This window comes from Centroberyx affinis, unplaced genomic scaffold (assembly GCF_046629955.1).
Source record: "Centroberyx affinis isolate AG114_WGS23_722 - 3 ecotype Tasmania unplaced genomic scaffold, CSIRO-AGI_Caff_v1 ptg000549l_1, whole genome shotgun sequence".
Taxonomy (NCBI): domain Eukaryota; kingdom Metazoa; phylum Chordata; class Actinopteri; order Beryciformes; family Berycidae; genus Centroberyx; species Centroberyx affinis.
This window is the reverse complement of record NW_027279194.1, coordinates 324,611-347,598: the sequence shown is the minus strand read 5'-3', so window position 1 is coordinate 347,598 and position 22,988 is coordinate 324,611. Positions and strand designations below refer to the sequence as shown.

The window sequence follows — 22,988 nt, the reverse complement described above, 5'->3', positions numbered from 1 at the left end:
ACTATCTTCTCAGCTCACGTCCCTGGGGCAAAGTCGGCTCAAACTGGAATCCGTGGCTTAATGCTCTCTTTCTGAAAAAAAAAATGGTAATCCAAATAAACTAAAAGCTACACTTAAACCTGATAAAAACAAAACATCACCAGATACTTCTCTGCGCTATGCCACGCCCCCTTCATCTTCCACAGTGAGATTACGAGGCGGTCACCGCTCCTAATAAGGGCATAACATTTGACAAGGGTACCGCCCTTGTGTGATTATCGCCGTTTTGATTGGACGAGCAGAACGTCAATCGTCAACGGTTATGGGAGCACTGTCGATGGCAATCCAAGAAACTGTCAACAGTCACGATTGAACTAGCTACATTTAGGCCGGGACTTAAAACGGTAAGAGAATATTTTCACATTATTCTGATTTTTTTGGTTGCAAGTATGCCTGTAGTTCTGTGCCTTATATGTTGGTGTCAGTGTTTGTCTCGCATCGACCATAACTGCCAATACTGTCAATACGACGACTTGTAACGTTGATTTACATTGCAATACATCCATTCATCCTTTCAGTCAGTTCGCTGGCTAGCTAACAAGCTATTCATCAGTATCCATGAATTGTTTATACACCATAACGTTAGGTATCATTATTTAGTGTTAAGCCTTATTCATCAGGATAGTGAAAGGCCGAGTGCTGTGGTTATCTGCTTCTAGCCTGTCATTTAAACTGCTTAACATTTACAGACAACCCCTAACCTTTTGCTCCTGAACTTAGATCAGATAGACAGACTTGCTACTGAGGCTAACACATAGACGACTGATAATTATATCCCATATGATGTTAAGATTAGTGATTTTGTTTCATTTTGTTTCAATTTGTGTTAAATATATGTTACTGATATATCACTAGCACTCAGTGTTTATCAAGCTGATTTCTGTCACTGAATGTGTGCAGGCTTCTGCCGCTGGTGCTTCGGATGTCCAAATACAAACTCTTTCTGCTGAGGCATGGGGAGGGAGCCTGGAACAAGGAGAACCGCTTCTGCAGCTGGGTGGACCAGAAGCTGAGTGAGGCTGGGGTGAAGGAGGCCCAGGAGTGCGGCAGGCTCCTGAAGGAACAGGGCTACAAGTTCGACATGGTGTTCACCTCCATCCTCAGCCGCTCCATCCAGACAGCATGGCTGGTCCTGGAGGCTATGGGCCAGGAGTGGGTCCCAGTGATCAAGTCCTGGAGACTGAACGAGCGCCACTACGGCGCCCTCATCGGCCTCAACCGGGCAGAGATGGCTCTCAACCACGGAGAGGAGCAGGTGAAAATCTGGAGACGGAGCTATGACGTCACCCCACCGCCAATTGACGAATCCCACCCTTACTTCCTGGAGATCTACAACGACCGCAGATACACCACCTGTGACGTGCCAAAGGAAAACCTTCCCCGAGCGGAGAGCCTGAAGGAGGTGTTGGACAGACTGCTGCCATATTGGGACAGCACTGTGGTGCCAGAGATAACGAGTGGTAGGACTGTGCTCATTTCTGCCCACGGAAACAGCTGCAGAGCCCTGCTGAAGCACCTGGAAGGTATGCTCCTGAACTGCCCCAGACCTTTTATCAACACTCTCTATGGGATTGTTCTCTCAGCTTTTGTCTGTGGGTGTCATACTGTATGGCTTGCATGCATTCAGTTTCATAAGCGTTTGAATTAGCAACAGTTTCTGGACCCTGTTCACGGATTTAGAGGCTGCTGTTTCTAGTCATCGGTTTCATTTAGTGTGGAAGGACATATTTCAGCTCCAGAAATGGAACATTGAACCTGTGCAAAAAGGCCAATGAGTTTATGTTACATTTGGCTGTGGCCACATTGACCTTTCAGCACACTCAGAGGCTTTGGGGACTCCATGCGTCACTCAATGACTTTATATATATATAGGCTGTTACATAATATTATGCAGCACAGGATATACACAGGCTGGGAATGTATTGGGCATTGTCATACATTTATTAATAGGCTTATAGGCTATCATTACATCTTTCATGCATGTGAAAGCAGTACTACACCTTGTAGTACTGCAAAGCAAAATTTTTACTTCTTTCTTCTGCAAACTGTCATCAAGAATGGTTGCTGTGAGTTTGTCTAGTGTAGTTTTAATACTATTATGATTATTTCAACAGGTATATCGGATGCGGACATAGCCGGTGTGACTTTGCCCACGGGGATTCCTGTTTTGCTTGAGCTGGATGAAAACCTTCGGCCTGTGAAACCTCGGCAGCTGTTGGGAGACCAGGTGAAGATTCAGGCAGCCATTAAAAAGGTGGAGGACCAGGGAAAGGCCCTGCCATCGACCTGAATGCAGTCAGGTGGCTGTAAGACTTACATAGCTCTTTTCTGGTTGCCTGCGCACAGTTTTTATTAGGTACAGCGAAACCAGACTCTTCAAGAGACTTACAAAAACATTAATTGATAACAACGACGGGTTGTTTTAGTGAGATTCAAAGGAAAGGTCCGAGTCCTACAGTGAAGTTACTGTATGTGTTATAAATAGTGGAGTGACCTGGATTCAGGATGTGGGTGACACAGGCCCGACTGGTGAAACAGGTGAAAGAAGAAGACAAGAGTCTCGTACTGTAATTGTCTCAGCACTGTGTGGAATTGTGTTATATGTAAGCACTGAGGGAGTGTTTGGTTTTAATCAGATATTGAAGCTAATCTTCCTAAATTATGCCTGTACGATAACCTACAGAAGTTACCTATGTAGATGACTCATCTATGTAGATAACATGTAGATAAAATGGTAACATGATGAAGCTGATGAATATGCTGTGTTTCCTTACGGAAGGAAAAATTAAAAATATTTAAAAATATTTAAAGTTTAGCTCACTGTTACATTGATGCACTTTGGGAATATTCATGCATTAAAACATGTGCCTTCAGTATTAATTGGGTTAGTGCTCAAATTCAGCTTCTCAGTTTTTAAAAGCTTCTTACAAGTGGAGTACCAAACAGGTTTTATGGCTATTTTATTTGAGAGTAAAAAGCACTTCGCTAACAGATCTTACCTCATGGAAATTGGTTGCCAGGTCATTCATTCCAGGAACAGGAGCTAATTGTAAGCCACAGAAATGCTGTAAATATACTCTACCACTGAAATCCTGTCCTTTGTGAGTTCCCCATACTCCTAAATGTCCTATTTGGTGAGAGAATGTTTCATTATGAGATAAACAACAATCTATAAGACAACTTAAGTTGTGCTACAAAATCGGCTTAGTTTAAACAGACTTCGTTTACAACCATGACTACAAACATTGATATGATAATTGGCTCAGGCTTTGCACTTCTTGGGGATGCAATGTGGATTTTTGTGGCATTTTTAATCATCCCCTTGCTAATTAAATGCAACTATGAATGGTAAATGAAAACTATTTTGGATAAACAAAATTAGAGTTTTAAAGTTGAAAAGCCAAGAACTATGTTGATTTTCATCTTCAATTATAGACCATAACCATCCATGTGTAGTTATTATGTGATGTTGCTTTACTGTTGCTTATGCACTGTTAATAACATGAGTGAAAATGTTACTAAACACTCCTCACTTTATGTCTTACTTGTAATTTTGTGTTACCATTTGTCGCAGGCTACTTTACTGTATGTTGTATTGTGTCTCTTGTTTGTAGCCAAGCACTGTGCACTATTTGTGTTTACCTATTTGTTGATTGTCTCTGGTCTGTTTTTTTGTACACTGGTCTTTTAGGTCAAAATGGGAATAAAAATAAGTTAAGAACATTAATTTATAGAGAAAGGGTAGAGAACACTTATATTGTGTAAGATGATTGAGTGTCATTTCACTGTCTTCGCCTCACCATAAGATAGTTTGCATGATGAAATAAAAGGGAATTCAAATCTCAAATTCTTTCCTTTGTCTTGTGGTCATTGCTGAACTTAGATCAGATGGCTCATCATTACTCACCGGTATGTTATGCTAGATTGATAGAGAGTTGGCTGTAAAATCCTTGACCGAGCAATAGCAACAAAAAGGAAAGTAAACATAAGATGCTGTTTGGGAGGGTCAGACATGACTCTAATTTGGAAACTGGTTGACTTGAGCCCACTGGAAGCAATACACAATTGAGTGCTTGGTTACCACAGATGGATCCAGGGGAGTGGCTCCTTCATTTCTCAGCTATTTCTGTAATTTGCCCAAACCAATGGGACTCCAGGCTGCCAGAAACAAACCCTCCGGCTGGATGGAAAGGCTCTTAAATAAAGGAACATGGTGATCAACATGATTCTTATTTGCTCAAAGAGAGGACTGACTGTGACTCTTGTTGCAAAGAACCATTCATAGCTGCAAGCATATAGGCCTACTGGCTTTATGTCAGCACATCTGATATATAATAATCAGTTAATGACCACATCAGACCTCCACACGGGTATCAAAACCAAGCATCACAGTATGATACAATACGGCCAACTAAAGCAGGGCACAGTATACTCTGCAGAGTGATGTACTATAGGCCTATTCTATAGTTTATCGGCACAAATAAGACACGGATAGGTCAAATAGCAAAACAGCCTATAAACATACAAACGTATGAGCATTAAATCAAAAACAGAGCACGCCAGGCTGCCTACAAGGGATCGAGTCCTCATCTTTTTGACATGTCTGTAGTATGCTGACTACAAAACAGAGAAATGAATAATGGCGATTTGGCGAGCAGACAGCTCCTGCTGGATTTCTTTATCAGTTATTCATGAATCTGACTCATGAATCTTGAATATAGATATAGTTCAATTTATAATCCAATGTTACTGAAGATGAAATTGAGGACTTTAGTTGTTGGCTGTGTGGGTTTGTTTGTGAGATTTTGGGATGTTAGTTAGCAACCTGCCAATTGCATTGATATGGAATAATGTCTCTTGTCTTGATTTGACACTAGTATTACAGCATTATGCTGTTAGTCATGTGCAGAGCCAGAAGAGAGTGGCATGTGGAAAAGAGCAGAGCAAAGTCCAGAGCAATATTCTTTCAGGGGGCCCAGAGTTCCTAGCTACGTCCCTGCAGGTGCTTTAACTATGGTATTGCATCTAAAAAGAGATGGATATGTATAGAAGAGATCTTTAGTGATTATTGTAAACATCTTACTTTTCAAAAATGTCAACTCTCCTGTTAATGTAGTAAAAACTCAATAATGTCATAATTATTACATTCACAGAAAAAAGGTTATTACATTAATGGTATGTAACCATTATTACATTAAATAAACTGCAACTTGATATTACTTTAATTAATGAATTGATTACGTTAACAGGACTATCATACTAGTAAGTGCAAATTGTGATGTTAACAACTAAAACTTCCCCAGATAATTGAATAAATTCCCTGACTTCCCTTGTCTGGAATACTCCTCTCTAAATTCCAAGATATTCCAGGACTTTCAGCAGCTTTTCACTGTTTGTTCCCTCTTTCCAGTGCATCATGTGACTGTGGGAACTCAGGGCTTGAAGTTACATTTGTGTGAACTCATATTTCTCTGAGAAGGCTCGATACTCCTCAGTTGAATGCCATTAGCAGATAACTCTGTCTTATGCATACCATGTCTGGATAATCAGTTTTGTGAATTTGATCACCTGCTTTGTTCTTATGTCTGATAAGATGGTGAACTCTGTAGTTTGAATGCTGGTCCAATACCAGTAGATAGTCTTTTCCATTCAGGTGGAATATATTTTCTCCCTTCTGGCTTGCTGTGTGGTCAGTGGGCCTCTCCTCTGTTGTATCTATGAAGCCGATGTGTTTCTCATCTCTATCTCTCAGACTGCCTTAGTTTCTTTCAGCAAGACCAGTTTACCACACCTGGTTCCTCCTGTGGTTCACTCACCCTCACCTGTCTTGGCATCTGGATCTTTTCCATCGCATCTCATAGTATCTCATCCTTCTCAGTCTCAGTTTCAATCAGTCTCTGACTTTAATGTTGGTTTAATGAACTTTATACAGGCTGAAAATATGCTATCACTTGGTTGGCAGGGTGGCGCCTCCTGGACCTGAACCTTGATTTTTTTGATGTTAATAATAATGGAATAATGGGAAACAGTGGCTACGATTGGTTGGAAATTTAGAAAACATTGGAAATGGCTCGACATGATGGGCTTCTCAAAGTGCCACATGGGAGGAAAACTTTGCATTACAAGCATAGGTAAAAGTCAGTTTCTGCTTTAAAGTGTTTCCCAATGTTGTCATCCCTTCACCTAAGTGAGAGTTTGATCAAATCTGTTTGATCAGAAGAATAGTATTTTTTAACACCACTTCTATTTTGTAATAGATGTATCCTAAATGTGGGTGTGCTTGTTAGTATTTGTTGCAGTGAATCTGAAGCAAAGATACAAGATCTACATATACAAGAATGAAAACAGCACAAAAAAACAGCACAATTAAACCATTTGTTAGGGGCAAAGACTTATTTTTTTATGATTATTATTTTGCCCTCATGAAGGCTGCTACATTCACACTGCAGGTCTTAGTGCTGAGTTCTGATTTTTTGCTCACATGTGATGGTTTGGTGGGGAAAATCTGGAACTTTCACCAGCAGTGTAAATGGAGCCTGTTACTCCTCAGCATGGGGAAAGAAACGATGGAGGGCCTTCCTCAGTCTGGAGAGGAATCTCTGCATCTTTTTAACTGGTCTGAACTCTGCAAGTTAAGCAAAATTTGAAGTTTAGTAAAATGATCACCCTTCTCTCAACAGTAGGAAATATAATATGAATCAGAAATAGAACACCTGTACAGATCAAATTTAGACTTCCTTTGTATCTTACTTTTTTTCTTGACCTCAGTGGGGATAGTGATCGAAGCCTCAGCAGCCGGGTCAGAGGGAGTGGAAGCCCCGCCAGCCGGGTCAAAGAGAGTGGAAACCCCGTCAGCCAGGACAGTGGCGGTCATCATAGTAGTCATAGTAGTAGTCGGGACAGAGGTAGTAGATGCCTTGTCAACCGGATCAGTGTTCGTGGAAGTCATATCAACCGGGACAGAGGAGGTAGACGCCTTGTCAACCGGGTCAGTGTTTGTGGAAGTCATATCAACCGGGACAGAGGAGGCAGACCCCTTGTCAACCGGGCCAATAGTGACTGATTCAGTAGTGGCTGATGTGCTGCCATGGGGGAAAGCCTTCATGGCCAGGAAGGAGGCTTGGACACTGCAAGAAGTATGACAATCAATCAATGAATCCATCAATCAAAACATCAATCGATCAATCCTATCATCCTTCCCTCTATCCATCAATCAAACACCTGTTGAAACATTTTCTTTGTCTGTTAACATCGTTAACACCTACACACACAGACACACACACTTACTGAGAGCTGGTGGCGTAGGAGTCCTCCAGGTTGCTCATGGCGAGGAAGGGATGCTGCAGAGCGTCGCCGGGCATGGCTCTCTGCTCAGCATCAACCTCCATCATCCATTCCATGAGGCCTATGAACGCGCACACATCCTGACTCTCAACTGCCCCGTTTGGATAGAGCTGGATTTAGAAACAGAGTCAATGACAGTTCAGTCAAATTCACTTCACAGCTCATCGAAACAGAGCAAATAAACACTATTAATTAGTGCTATTATCTATCTATCTATTGATCTATCTCATTGGTAATCATAGCAAATGTTACAAGACTTGTCAAGTGCCAAATGAAAGGAAGGAAGGAAGGAAATCTTTTTTATACAAGAAAACAGGGACCACCTACGCGTAGCAATTCATTCATGTGAGACCTGCTCTCTATGGACTCAATTCCCGTCTCACAGGTGAACTCCTCTGGTGTCTAAAGAAACACAGAATATACATGGGATACTTCTTCACACATTTTTTAACAATTTTAAAAGGATTGTTGGATCTTCTGGAAAAAACAAACACCCTGTCCAGACAGAGCCAAAGCAGGAGGGTGTTACAATACCTTCAGCCTCCAGACGTCTGGGTCACGTGTGAAGAACCAGTTGGTGCAGAGACCAGCATCCAACAGGTGGTTTTCTGGGAGTCCCTGTGCCTCTACAATGAATCTGATCTGGAAAGACAATACAGCATCACATTAGCCTACATTCTACATCAAATCTCCACATGGGTGTGGAGACTTGTCTGTGGTGGAAACCACCTTAGAGTAACTGTAGACTAGTAAATCAAATATAGGTATATTATGTTACTTACTGCATCATATTCATTGGCAGAAATATACAGATGTTGACCCAGGAACACGTAGGCCATGATGCACCCTAGGGCCCACATTAATAGCCTCGGTGGCTGGCAGGCCCAAGAGAACCTCTGGAGCTCTGAGGGTGGAAGACAAGAGCCAAACATAAGAAATGTTACTGAGATTTGAAGACCAAGAATACAACATCTGACTTGCTACCAATCCAGACACAGGACTACACTATATCAGCACTAAACGTTGACACCAACTGTGAATTACAGTCAAATTCAACATTTTTCCTAGAAGCTACAGAGGAATGACAGAACCTCAACTATTCATTTACAGTAGTGCGACAAAACTCTCAATAGAACATACCTGTACCACAGAGCGTGGAAGATGTCTCCAGGCCTCACTGTGGAGGCAGGAGTGGCCAGACCAAAGTCAATGAGTTTTACTCTGAAGGGCTGATCCACACAGTTCACCAGCATGATGTTGTCTGGCTTGAGGTCTGCGTGGATCAGCCCTATTGACTTTAAGCCTGCAAAAGCCTGGGCCAGCTGCTTCAGGACCGGTCTTATTTCTATGAGAGACAGGGGCTGGTTTCTCTCCTCCATGAAGTCCTGGAGGCTCTTGTCCAGCATCTTGAACACTAGACAGGGATGTCCTCGGTGCAGGAAACACTCGTGCCATTGCACCAAGTGACACTTGTCTGTGTCCAAGATGCAGATTGTTTCCAGCATGGCCCGCTGGGGGGAGAAGATGAGAGGTTAGCCAGGTTCATTGGCTAGGTATAAACACTTCATGATACACATTTTAATAGACCAAGCAAATTTCGTTTACATGTTACCCAAAACTTTCATGAGCATTATCATCAAAAAGAATAAAATGATCTACCTCTCTGTTGAAGTCCTGCAGGGCATCGGCCCCCTTCCTGAGGACCTTCACAGCCACTGTTGTGGCCGTGTCCATCTTCAGGCACTGGGCCACTTTGCCGAGACACCCCTCTCCCCTGAACACCTGAACCAGGTAGTCACATGAAATGCTAGACAGCACTTCACCCTGGACTACCTGGAATTCTGCAGGTGCCGGGAGGAGAGGGGGGGTCTGGAAGTTCCCAGGAGCCAGAGAGGAAGGTGGAGTCAGGAGTGTGTCCCGTGGGAGAACTGGTGAACCCGGGGGGAATATTTGTAAAAAGCAATCGTTACATTCAGTCATGCAGTCAATACAACACATACAAACACACAACTAAACCATTAATTATGGCCTTGAATTTAAATACTTGCTTATCAGTCTAAGAATATATGAAGTAGATACATGTATCAAATGCAGAAGATATTCTGAGCATTTTAATGAGTAGCATTCCCAAAGAATAATACAAGAGGCAATGGAAGCTGAACAAGAAAATACAGTCTTGGTACTTCTGTACACCATCAAACAATTGTAATGTATATATATAGGCCGTGGTGTGTGTGTGTGTGTGTGTGTGTGTGTGTGTCTCTATGTGTTTATGAACATGTCTATGTGTATGTTAAGTCTCACTCACCTGTCCTGCTCCGGTCTTCCGAGTCCTGCTGGATTCCACGTGGATTCCACATGGTCCATGTGTTGTTGTCAACAATGTTTGTACCTACATCTATACGTGAAGCTTCCATGTTTGTTGGTCTTCATGTGTTGGTGGAATAACGGGTTTCCAACTCAGTATCCACTTGTCCAGGAGTCTGTTGCTGTGACTTCATAGTGAGATATATAACCTTACCAGCTCCATCCTCAAAGGGCCTACCTACTGAATGATTCTTGTCCTCAGTGATGTCATCATCTTTGGTGTGAGCCTTGCCCTTCAATATCTAAAGTTAATAATTTCTCAATGGGGAAAATGAATGGGGTTTTCATATAATCGTCCTTGTCACAGTCTGATTTTTAAACTTGGACGTTTTCACCAACATACATTTATGTCTCTAATGGCACTGGATCCATTGAATTGTGTAACTGTTTTTAAGTGTGTGTGTGTGTGCGTTTGTGTCTGTGTGTGAAGGAATAAACAAATAAATAAAAACATAGATTTCTTGTATAGTCAAAATATTGTAGTTGTTTGTTGCAGTAGTTTAGGCTACTACAGAGTCTTAGAGTCCTACCTCAGTCTCAAGTGAGATTTTGAACAGTTGAAGACTAAAACATTTTATTAAGGAACAATCAGTAATATTTCACTGGCTTATTGTACAAATTGAACATAATACATCAGCAGGGGTTCACAAGTGTTGTTGATCAGTGCCGGTCACTCCACTGTTACCTCAATGGCTGCTGAGATTTCAAGCTTTCTAAACAAGCAGTTAGGTCCGTTCTCTCTGTTTCGGTGGAAATTCTCCACACACACCCTTGAGTTCAGAACTTCTTTCAGGTTCATGCACAACCATGGAAGAACAAACCGCAGTGAAGCCTAGAAAGGCCAACAAAGTCCACAATGACAAAGCCCGCTCCAGAACCAGAGTGAACATTGCTGCAGCATTTCAAAGGTGGAGGAGCTGAGGACTCTGAAAACTTCAAGAGCGATGCAGAGTCGGCCTGAGAGCCAGCGCCATCACTTGTGGGGTGAAAGGTGACGATTCAAGGGGCCACAGCTGGAGAGGGCCACAGCAACTCCGGCAGGATGCATGAATTAATGTATTCTATAGATCCTGCAAAGGCACTTGATACTTCAGAGAAAAAATAATAAACCCACAAATTATGCAATATGCGATTAAAGTAGTTTTAATTTTCCAATCTCTCTCTCTCCTCTGTGTGTGACAGAGTTGCAAATGTATTGCCTATGATAGTATTGGAATTTTCGTTTCCATAACTATTTTGTTTTGTGTATCTTGTAATTTTGCAAAATAAAATGGATCCACTGTAGAATGTGAAAAAGTCAAATACTCTGAAGCCTTTTCTGTAGTGTTTGCAGTATTTCTATTGTGTAGAACCCGTTCTTCCACAATAGTACATAGTAAAACAAGAGGTCCCATGCTGTTTTACAAGCAGAAGTAAAATATGCATATTATCTACAGTATACATATTATATACTATCAACCACAGATCCATATAACACAAAGGCTCACTACAGTATTGAACGTTGCTGTCAGTGTTTTCTTTGCTCAGTGTGACAGTATCTACTGTTCTGGTCGACTTATTCAGTTTTGGGACGTGTCTTCATTGTGTTGAGAGCTTGATTGCTCTCAAAGCTGTGGCCTTTTCCAACTATCTGCCAGCTGTGGCATTGATAAGGCAATCTGGGCTACCTTGACACTTGCTGTTATGTCAGTAACAATAGCCAGTTGTAGATCAATTACTCTTTAAAACATGCATTTGAGTTTTGAGCCCACATGCAAAAGCAAGATACAAGTGAGGGGGGGGGGGGGGGGACGCTTGCGCCTATATAATAATCAGTTAATGACCACATCAAACCTCCACACGGGTACCAAAACCAAACATCACAGTATGATACAATACGGCCAACTAAAGCAGGGCACAGTATACTCTGCAGAGTGATGTACTATAGGCCTATTCTATAGTTTATCGGCACAAATAAGACACGGATAGGTCAAATAGCAAAAGAGCCTATAAACACACAAATGTTTGAGCATTAAATCAAAAACAGAACACGCCAGGCTGCCTACAAGGGATCGAGTCCTCATCTTTTTGACATGTCTGTAGTATGCTGACTACAAAACAGAGAAATGAATAATGACGATTTGGCGTGCAGACTGAGTGGGACTAAGAACATTTTTTTTTTTCTGATCTTTGGGTTAAAGTGAGTGAAGTTTGATATTGCACCGCCACGCTTCAATGGTGATGGCAAGAATAGCATGCATGCCGGTATCTTTATTAAAGTGAATTAGTGATGAATCACCCTCATGCATGAATCATACATCAATAATAGCCTAATTTTATGCATGATCCATGATGATTAAGATACAGAAAAATCCCCCCCTGGCTCCCCTGTAGTTCACATCCTGATTTTTTTTAATACATTTTATATGTATACAGTGTGCCAGCATTTGTTTGGATAAGAGTCATAATGTAAAATGCCACACTTCTATTGTGAGAGCATGATCATGGATAGTTTACTGTGTCAAAGGTCAAAACACACTATGGAGCATAATTTCCACTTGAGCTAGTCAATTTTTACTCAGAAAAAAGCTCTTGTTTTGCATAATCCAGGCATGTGCTTTCACCAAGCCACATTTGTGAACATCACTTCTGAGCATAATTTTTTAGTGCAACTGACATTTTACATCTGTCATGAAACCTGCATTAGTACCAGCAAGAGGATGACTGCCAAGGGACTTCAGCTTGCTCTTGAGTGTTTGCTGAGAAAAGGACCAAAACAGTCTTTTTGTCACTGTTTTGATTCAATAGCCAGAAACCGCTCGTGCAATATATACAGTGATGTAGTGGTGAGTAAACTATGACCTCAGGCTGGTGATCATCATGAGACAAAAAAAGAAAAGCAAAACAAAACACCAGTATAAACAACAATGAATCATAGCCTACTTTCAGAAAAGCATTAATTTATGCTTTTTGTCCCCTTAAAAGACCCAGCCTTATATAACCTGCACCAGTTTGGTACTTCTTGCTTAATGAATGTCAGAGAGGACAATCAGCATCAGTCCAATGTAAACACCAGTGAGTTGCAGGCTGGCCGGTGGACAGGAGGGGCTCCGCATGCTGCTTATAAACCTCCAGCCTCCCTCTCTCTGCTGACTTCCAGCAAGAAGCCAGTCACCTTGGTCTGCCGGACTGGTAAGTTTTTATGGTCCTTGATGCTTTAATGCTATAGACCTTAGCCAGTTAATGCAAATTAAACGTGGGCTAAGATGTTTGTTTTTTTCAATGCCTTTGTTTTACTGTGTGGAAAGCCTTGTAGTTTGAATCGGTAGATTAAGACTGGCATTAATGAGTGCTGAGCATGTGTTGGTGCCATGCATCATTTTAGATCCCGCCATGCCACGATGGCATGACGAGGTAGGTGTGTTAATGAGATTAACAATTTAAATTCCTAATCCGCTTTGTGAAAGCATGCCAAAATGAATGAGCGAAATAAAGAGCTTTCATACTGAATTGTTCCTCACTATTCCTATCAGTAACACTGTATGCAGCTCTGCAAAAGACTATTAGTTTAATTAGACCTTACAGGGTGAAACTAGGTGTGTTAGGAACCAATTTACAACTGATTGAATCTTGTGACCTGTGTCAAATTTGACATAGCCTTTAAGACTTCATTTGAGATAGAAATCAGCATTTGACTGCAGCCACAAACTCACAGGCACCTGAGCTTCCATAATGTTTGTTTTATTGGCTTATGAAGATAAGGGCCAACAAAGTAATTCTGCACAGTGGTGTTAACATGACTCTGTACAGCATGTTGAGAAGTGTCACACTGGTTAGAGGGGGTGAAGGGGAAGTGTAGGGCTGATGTGAAGGCAGAACAGCTGGGCAAACTGACAGCTGGTTCTCCTTGAGATGTGAAGGGAATCTTTGGTTTTCACACTGAACAAGAGCAATGAATTAATTAATGCTAGACTTTTTGTTCACTGTGGATAGACTCCACCCATCCATTCAAATACTGTCCCTGTGAAACTGCGAAATTTGGTCAGTAAGGGACATTTAGTTGTACTTTGAATACAAATTTTGTCTACTTTTGATTTAATGCAGTAAAATCTAACACTTTATAAGGTTCTTGCTATCATGTTGAGTTACTTAGTGAACTCCTTCAGAGATAACTGGAAAGGTGAATATGAAAAACTCGTCTGGGTTCAGATATAGATGAAGTATAAGGTCGTCTGTGTTTCAGCATGTTTCTGTTCATAGAGACTTAATTGGAAGCTGCTGCATCCAACACCACACCAAGCTGCATAAATATTACATGAAGGACATCAGAAAGACAGGACCTGCTCAGCTCTAACAGGGGAATGACAGAAAAATGGCAAATTTCTCCCTCCCTAATCATGAAGCAATTGTAAACTGAAATGCATGGATTTTGTTGATGTAGGCTTTTGCAAATAAGTGGCTTCAAACTCCAGAATTCCTCTTTTTCCTTTCCTTGAGGCTTAATGCTCACATCTGTTCTGCCCAAGGCAGGAGTGAATACTATAATTTGACTTTAGTTTCTGTTACTCATACATTAAGCAGGCGTCTGGCTGTGGAGAGCTGTGTGCCGTGGAGGACATGCCAAGTCAGACTCCTATTCCTTAGATGGTATTGAAGATACAGGCTCCAACCACATTGGGTTGGAGTGTGAGAGCTGATGAACAATATGGGTTCGTCTCCCGGGGGACGGGAAATGTGTTTGGGTCTGCTGTTGGGGCTCCAGAGCATCTTCTCCACTTCTTCATTACTGAAATCAGAATAATTTAGCATCATGAGACTGAAAACAGCTGTGTCTTTCCCAAATGGGCAGCAAGACTATGAAATAGCTTGTGCACACTTTGCAGGGAGGTGTGAAAGTGATTTATAATAGATTTGACTCCAGACCATCAACAAACTTCCAGCATGTATCCTCTGACGCTGTGTGAACACTCTGCCTCACTGCTATAGTATAAAGCTTACAAATCCGCGTTTAATGATGTGTTTTAGCTCTGAATGAGTTCTGTCTCCCATATTAAAGCTGCATCAAATTAGTTAGATCCAAACAGTGCTGTCTGCATGGTGCCGACGACTGTTTTATGACAAGAGTGTTTGGGATACAGGCCGTCTGGTGAAGAGCGGCATGCGCACAGAAGACTTTTAAACAGTTTGGGACTCTTGGTGAGTCAAATTTGCCAAATGAGAAACTGATATGTGCGTGATTCAGCTGCTAATGTTTTAGTCTAAGTACAAATAAGCCTCTGTAGCTGTAAAGCGGTGCGATTTCAGAGAGGAGACTGTCTGCACTGTGGTTGTACAGGTGTGACACTCTAAATGGGAGAGGAAATGGTTTTCCACATGAGCAAATTGCAGGAGGGGTAGAGGTGAGTGTTAGTGGCTCTGGCATTAATGGAGTCATTCATCAGCAATCAGTCTGCCATCAGTCCACTTAGATTTATGGAGAAATAACATGCCTTATATCACTAATAGAATGAAGGGGAGGGGATTTTGATCGTTTTGTTTCAGTGATGCACATCTCCTGACATTAGTTCTAATGTACCAGCTATTCCTATTCCACTGACTAGAGACTCATTTTTCTATGTCAAAACTATGTTTGACATAGTTTGTTATAAAATCAGCTTCTGACAACTATAATCAGTATTTCAGTTATGGCAAAATCACATGATGATCATCCTATTTTCCGCCTTCCAGCAGCATTATGGAAAATCGATTCATAGCAATCACAATGGAAATAAGTTATTCTTGGATTGCCACTTTGGACAGCAGCAGGTATTTCCTAGAGTAAACCATGCTTTCTGCGCATGGCCTTGCACCTTGCCAAGCTGGGACACTACAACTAACATTGCCTGTGTACTTCCTTAAAAGGAGGTCGAGTACACCAACTCAGCTGATGGGATGCGGAACAGGGAGTGCACATAGCTGCATCTATTTCCATTAAGTCCCCACTTGAAGAGGAAATTGTAACTCAGCTTCTGAATTTGAATCTGTGTAATTTTAGCATCAGTGTCACAAGAAATTCATGGCAATTTACAGATTTACAGATCACCCAGACTCTCCAGTAAGCAAAACAACTATTCCACACTGAGCCTCAGTTAGTGTCTTGTAGTTAGATATCATTTTGCTGTGAGGTCAGCTGGTGACCACAGCTTGTATCTTTTTGCTCACCAAAACAAACCTTAGCTGTGAAGCGCCGAGTGCAGAGCTGAAGAGACTCCTGATGAGCTTGTTACTCCCACAAGATTTGGACCGAGATGACCAGAGCTCCCTGTGAGCACATTTTCCTCACAAAGGCACCCAAACCTTTTACTGTATCAGTAGATAGTTGTCAGCCACAAAACAACACACACTCCTTTTCAGCCAAACTGTACACAAACATCTCAATGAGCGGCAGAAAAGGTCACTGCTACACTGCGGCTTGTAAACCTTGTGGAATTTGTGTCCTGGTCAAGGAGTTTTTCCATATGTGACCATGTTTGGTCATGTGGAGCAGGCAGCTGCGGCTTCTTGATTGATTGCAAACGCCTCTTTGACATCTGTTTATCTATAAGTGTGTTGAGGCACTGTCTTTATCTTTTGATGACAACCGTGTCTGATTTTAGGATATAGAATCATGCTTGTCTGAACTATCTGAGGACTTTTATTTACGGTTACAGTTTTGGCATTTAGCTGATGCCGTTATTCAGAGCAAATTACAGTGAGTGCAACAGCAGAATAACCGTAAATTCCTCGATTACCAACTTTACAAGCAACCGATATCATAAACTGCAAGGTTGTTAGATTAAACAAACATTCAAGTGTCCCTAAATGATGATATTAGATAGAGAAGTGCTAGGTAAAGAAATAGGACACAAGGAGGAAAGGAAATGTTTGTGTTTCCCTTCCATTTTCTTGTATCCGTCCATGCATTGTACTGGAAAGATGGATGGGACTGAACATCTACTAACATCCAGCTGCCTACATGGACATTTCCTGATGTAATTTGTGAGGTCGTACTTGCCAAGGCGAATGCAAATCATGCATCAGAAACAGACTTTAAAAGAACATAACGCTTTGCTCTGCCTCCCTTTGATGTCTGATTAATAAACTGGCAGCCACTCTGTAAAGACGCCATCATCGAGCCAGTCATTACAGAGCCAGACTGTATACAAATAGCACATGGTGTGTACACTGTGCTGGAATGAATAGAGACACAAGGGAGGACTATGCATTGATGTAATTATGGGGCTTTTAGCGGAAGGCTTTAAACTTGCATTGCATACTGTCGGCTAATGTCTAGTAAGACTTATTATAACATTCAGTGGACCATTCTCAGGCTAAATCCTAGTTGGCGTAAGAAACAAAGGGCTCAAGTTAATGTGACTCGACTCCTTTTGATGGGCAATACTGGCATCAGAGACTTCCAAAAGCAAACCAGTTTTTCAGAACTGTGTCCATTAATCACACTTAGGTCACTCAGGTAATCAGCAGTTTATTAAGAGTATGATTCATAAAGAAAGATTCCCGAAAGATTAGCAATTGCCTGAGAATGAACTCTATTTCTTCTATTAAATTATAGAGATCTTGTCATGAAAACTCTATTAACACATAATATATTTAATAACCTTTACCTAAATATGTCAGAAACCTGCATGCTCTCAGTAGACTCCTTGCATGAACTTGCTCAAGGTTCAGGAAACTTTTTTTTGCGGCTGTGGCCAGCTGTATTATTGCTGCTGAATGTTTTCCAAATGTAATTTTCATGTGAGATGACTGAAGAGTTTGTAAATAAATTACACAGGGCCCAGGTAAGATGTCAGGTTCAGAATAGATGTTTTCATAATTGGTTCGGCTCCAGTTGATTTTGGCTGAGGTCATTTCCTGATGTGAGATAATGTGCGTCCTTGCTGGCTCTGAATCTTCTCCTCATGTTGACATTATACTGTAGTTATTAGGTATCATGTCTGGTATTGTCTAGAAATGTTCTGCTTCTGTTTGTATTTGAACTATTAAGATTACAGGGTGGCCTAGAAGTGGCTTGAGAGGCCGTCCTGTAACAGAAAAGTCATCCGTTCAATCCCAGCAAACAGCAAATCATTGTCCATCAAAAGCCATTTGTCCTGTCAAAGTGTCCTTGAGCAAGACATTGAACCCTCGACGTTTTGCTTATTGTAAGTCTCTCCAGACAGGAGGACCAGCTAAATGCCTAAAATATAAATGTAGTATTTAGACAGTATTTGACAGAATGCATGCTAGACTATATTCTTTTGCGTTTACAAGCCAGCCCATTGCACACTACCAACAAACCAACACCATTGTTTCAATCTGCAATATTTACTTCAGACCAGCAACAAACCAAACTGTTTCCTTGTCACTTTTGTTTTCCACTTCTGACAGTTATAGTTTATTTTACCTGTTTATATGAATATTCATGAGCAGTGTCTGGTGAGTGTTAGGGGCTGCAAGTGATGAATTGCCAGTGGCATGAGAGCAGACTGACCAGGGAGAGGGAGAGAGGGGGAGGGAGGGCATACTGGAGGTCCCGCACCAGCTTTCTATCCCATGAGTCTGAGCAGGCCACAGAAGGGAGAGCGGAGGCGCGGCGAGGCCAGGGCGACATGCCCGGAGAGTCAAATCAGTTGCAGATGTATGAATTTGAATCTGTCCTGGGCGCCCGTCATGTGGGAATGATTTGTGGACTTGATTCTACCTTATGACAGGAAGACTGGTTAGAGCAGGGGAAGTCTATAACACGCTGTCCACGTATAAATGGGGAGATTACAAGAATGTCTTACAGTTAATGTAGAGGGAGCTTAGATGGGCTGTTTCCCTGTCAAGGGTAGGGAGAAGCAGACACTGGTATTTGGGCAGATTTAGAAAGTAAATTGCACCCTTTGTATAAGTTATAAAAGTAAAAAAGAACAATATGATCAATGGGCTGTGATTTATTCCATTTCTCTGCCTAACTCCATAGAGACTGTGTTTTTGCCATACGATTGTGTCAATGGATAGAAGTGTGAGAGCAGCAACCGCCAACACACCTCTACTCCAAACAAATCACCTGTCTGATGACTGATGGGACAGCTGTTATGGGGGATTCTGAAGTGTGTATATCTATCCTCTGTGTGAGTGTGTGTGTGTGTGTGTGTGCGCATCCACATTTGTGCATGTTAGTGCGAGGGGCGACAGCACAAGGTGGGGGGTGGGAAGGCAGTCGCCTCTGGCTGCCAAATTGGGAGTTTTTCAACTTTACACATGTGGAGCTTCGGCGGCCTGGCTGGATGCGGGCCAACCCAAACAGGACTGCAGCACGACTCTGACATGTCTGTGAGCTGTTAGCCTGCAGGTCAGCCTTTGTCTGCTGCTCCATACCATCCAAACTGCCCCACCTCCAGTCTCCGAAACACAGACCAGCCTTTGTCATGCCCCGACCCTAATTGGTCCCATATAAGAACAGCTGTAAGGGAATGATGGATAGCAGTTTGTCACACGTGTGAGAGGAATTGTGTCAGGAAAGCTGTCCTCTATAGATTATAAATGGAACACTGAATTTCCATCGTGGGACATAATGCTTTGAAATTACATAAGAAATGTAAGTGGTTATGAAAAGAAAATCTTATGGTGATGATGGCGACAAAAGTGATGATAATGATGACAATGACAACATTAACAGTGGCGGTTATTATGATATGGTAACCATGTGTGTATTGGCAGGACACAAGGTGCCCTTGACAGGATATTGACTGATGTTGTCACTGTTCCAAAATGCAGGAGGTCAGAGAGCACATAGCTGAAATACTTTCTATATCACCGCTGAGAAGGACACTTTGTGTGATGATGAGGGATGCAAGGATTGGGCTGGGGGGGGGGGGGGGGGGTAAGTCAGTAAGTCAGGACACCTGCACCTGGTGGTAACCCAGCAAAAACATTTTGAAGCTGAATAGATGTTGATCCCACAGTCTGCACCAACGTTGGAAACCAACATTGAAATACAGCGCCAAAATGAAAGTTGAGACATCTGTAGTCGTCCATAGCTGCTACCTGCATTGTTTTGTGAAATTGGGACCTAAATGCACTCTATGCATTACCTCATAGCACTGCCTTGTAGCACTCCCTCGTAGCACCTATGTCCTGTTGGACCAGAACTTAGCTTGTTGCACTGTCTCGTAGCACCTTTGTCCTGTTGGACCAGAACTTAGCTCTATAGCACTTACTCTCGTTGTTCTCTCCTATCTAGAAACTTGCTTGTGTTGTATGCAAATCTCATGTGTAAGTCGCTTTGGATAAAAGCGTCTGCCAAATGTGAAATTGTAAATTGTAAATTGTAAATATCTTTCTGATATCTGTTCAAAACAGTTTCCAAAGCTGTTTGAATATGACTTTTTACTGTGCCATAATATCATTCTGTCCAAAAAAAACAAAAATAACACTATGACTATAACATTTCTCAAGATTGAATTAGGTGCGTATCACCAAATGTAACACTAAACAGAAAAAAGGCTTTGTACACTAGAAGATATGTAATTACACTGTAATTACAACTTTTTTCAATGTATAATATCATTGGTTACTGCACATCTTTGTCCATCAATGGCTTGCTGGGAAGTCCCTGAACCTCTCACCTTGTCAATCTGTAGTCTGACACCTGTAAAGCCAAACAAGCATATTGGCCATTCTGAGCCTTCTTTTCCTTGCAAAGGAAACGGTTTCTTATGCAAACATATTTCATTTTTATTGTGACAGGAATACCCTGTACAGATAGATGATGAAAGCTGCCAAGGCTTGATTTCAATATGTCTTAATCTATTTTAAGTGCTTTTTTGAATTATGCCAAAAAAACATTATCACTATGATGTTAAATGATTCTTTATTCATCCCTTTTCTGAGAATGTTCACCTACCAGAGTTGAAAAATAACAAGACCCCTCACAGGTTCTGGCAGTTTTTCAAACTTCTCATCCCTACACTCTACACATCATCATGGTTTAGACGTTAGCAACAACCACCTCTCCAAACCTCTCAAAGTTTTGTCCAAAACTAAGAGCTACAGCTTGCAATAAATCTCCAACATTTTCCTATTTTCCAGGGAAGCGATGTACACAAGAGTGTCACCCTTTTTCCCGGAAAGTACTCAGTACTGTGTATACTGTCTCGTTATGCATGTAGTTGATGTTTAAAAGTAGAAAAAAAAGGCCTCTTCTGGCCCATTCTGTTTCTGAGCCTTTGTGACTGTATATGGTCTTGGCCATTGTGAAAATTAAACTGTTATACGCTTGTGTCCCATTATGATCCATTGTTCGCTGTTGGTGGGCTCCCCTTCAGATCTGATCTCACAGATAACAAACTAAGGCATGACACTGAATTGGCCCATTTATAACTCTGCATACAGTCACGTACAACCTGCATAGCCTCATATGGACGAGTATGGTCGTAACACTAGCCGTACTGCGCTGCCTTTGGACTGGTTGAGACATTAAGGTTTGTCGCTCCTCGTTTTTTTCTCGCGTTTGAGGTCAGGGACTTTCCTCTGTTGTCACAAAAAAGTTATCTCTGGAATTTGCAGTCGTGCCTCATCAACGTGAGGAGAGAAAACACACAATGTGGCACGGCACAAACAAGATGAAGTACGATGGCAGCTTGACCCAGTGAGCTCACGTCTCACATCTCCATCCCCAGTGTAATGGAGTATGCTGTTACAGAAGAAGATAGATGCATGGTTTGGTCATGAAGCAGGCCAGAAATTTTCCCCATATCATCTTCGCTCTGCATGTCCTCGAATGCCAGCAGTCTCATACGGCTGTTTGCGTGCGTTAGTGTGTGTGTGTGTGTGTGTGTGTGTGTGTGTGGACTGTCAGGGCATCCCAGAGAATGTGGCTTTCAGCAAAATTCCCAATCCTGGACCGAGTTGGACTGGAGGTCTTTTCCTTCACCGCTTTCTTTAGCCTCATCTTCAGAATAAGAACAGGACCACCAACAGAAAACATTGCAGTCTGACCAAAAGCTCGTATTTGCTGTATCAACATGATCCTACCATTAGTTAACTTTTACTGTGCTGCCTTTGCTGTAGAATCACCCTTTAACTCGCTGTGTTGCAGCACACACACTAGTACAAGTACAAGTATTAAAGAGATGCCATCGTCGGGCATCAGCCATATTAGTGTAAATCTAGGCGTAGAAAATCAATTTGGGTGTTTCTTCAAGTAGAAAAGGCTGATGAAGTGCTGCAGAAATTAAATGCTACGTATTTTTCATAAACCATCAAAAATGATCATCTTCTTCCAAACGATAATCATCTTGGATGTTCAAACATGCACAGGAAATTCGGGCTGTAAACAAAAGTACACACAAGCACTTTTGATTTATTTTCACTAGATTTGCTAAGCCAAAATGTCTGGAAGTGGACTGTTTTTGTTGGGGTTTCATTTTCCTTCCTCCTCGGAGTGGGACAGAATTTCAAGCCTTTCTGAAAATCACACTTTAGAGTTGCTCTGTCTTCTCACACTGTGGCGCACTGTATCTGTTGGCTGAGGTTACTGGCAGAGTCGTGGTCTTGCAGACTCAGACAAGATGGGCAAAAGATGGTTGATGGCAGCTGCTTAATGTACAACTGGCAAGCATGCCACGCACAAAAATGGATCATTTGATAAAGGGTTTCTCATTGGCAGCTGTTTGGACTTGGCGCACAAAACTGAAGGTTTTTACATATCAGTGCTACTCAAAACTTTTTTAAGGGGTAGTGATGAATTCTCTTGTTTATTCTTATCCTTATGTTTATTCTTCAGAAGTCTAAGAAATTGCTGTCTGATATTGCATCTGGCTCTGTACACTGACAACATATTTGCTGATTATATCCATGAACACTCAGTTCATCCATCTCAGTCCAGAGTGTCCTCCATCAGCCAGAAAGAGGTTTGCAGCTAGTGACTTGGCACAGGATGTTATGGGCTTACTGTATTACATAACTGACTAGGCTTTGGTAAATTACCCCCTGCCAGTGCAAACCCAAATACAGATTTATTATTACTGTATTAGAGACTTTGGGCTGTAGATTGATTGCTGTAGATGTATACTGGATTGTAGATTATATACTTTGGCAGCATTATACTAGAATTATCCTTTTATCTATAAGGCAGAATCTGTAACGAATTTTGCATGCGCACTTCTTCATCTCTGATGCCAGAGAGACACTATAGAGATTTTAAATGGACCTGAACTAAACAAGAGTAGAGGGATCATTGATTATTGTGA

At 41.7% G+C, this 22,988-nt stretch overlaps 1 protein-coding gene across 1 annotated transcript; it reads left to right on the top strand.

The window, feature by feature from the left end:
- Positions 1-302: 302 nt before the first annotated feature.
- bpgm (2,3-bisphosphoglycerate mutase) lies at positions 303-3,829 on the top strand. The gene is made up of 3 exons (XM_071518072.1): positions 303-383; positions 940-1,562; positions 2,154-3,829. The coding sequence occupies exons 2-3, from the start codon at positions 962-964 to the stop codon at positions 2,327-2,329; spliced, it is 777 nt and encodes a 258-aa protein (XP_071374173.1). The 5' UTR covers positions 303-383; positions 940-961; the 3' UTR covers positions 2,330-3,829.
- Positions 3,830-22,988: the final 19,159 nt, after the last annotated feature.

Excerpts from the sequence above, each read along its gene's own strand:
- bpgm (XM_071518072.1), top strand. The coding sequence starts at position 962 with ATGTCCAAATACAAACTCTTTCTGCTGAGGCATGGGGAGGGAGCCTGG. Across the intron at positions 1,563-2,153 it reads CCTGCTGAAGCACCTGGAAG|GTATATCGGATGCGGACATA; the intron begins GTATGCTCCTGA and ends TTATTTCAACAG.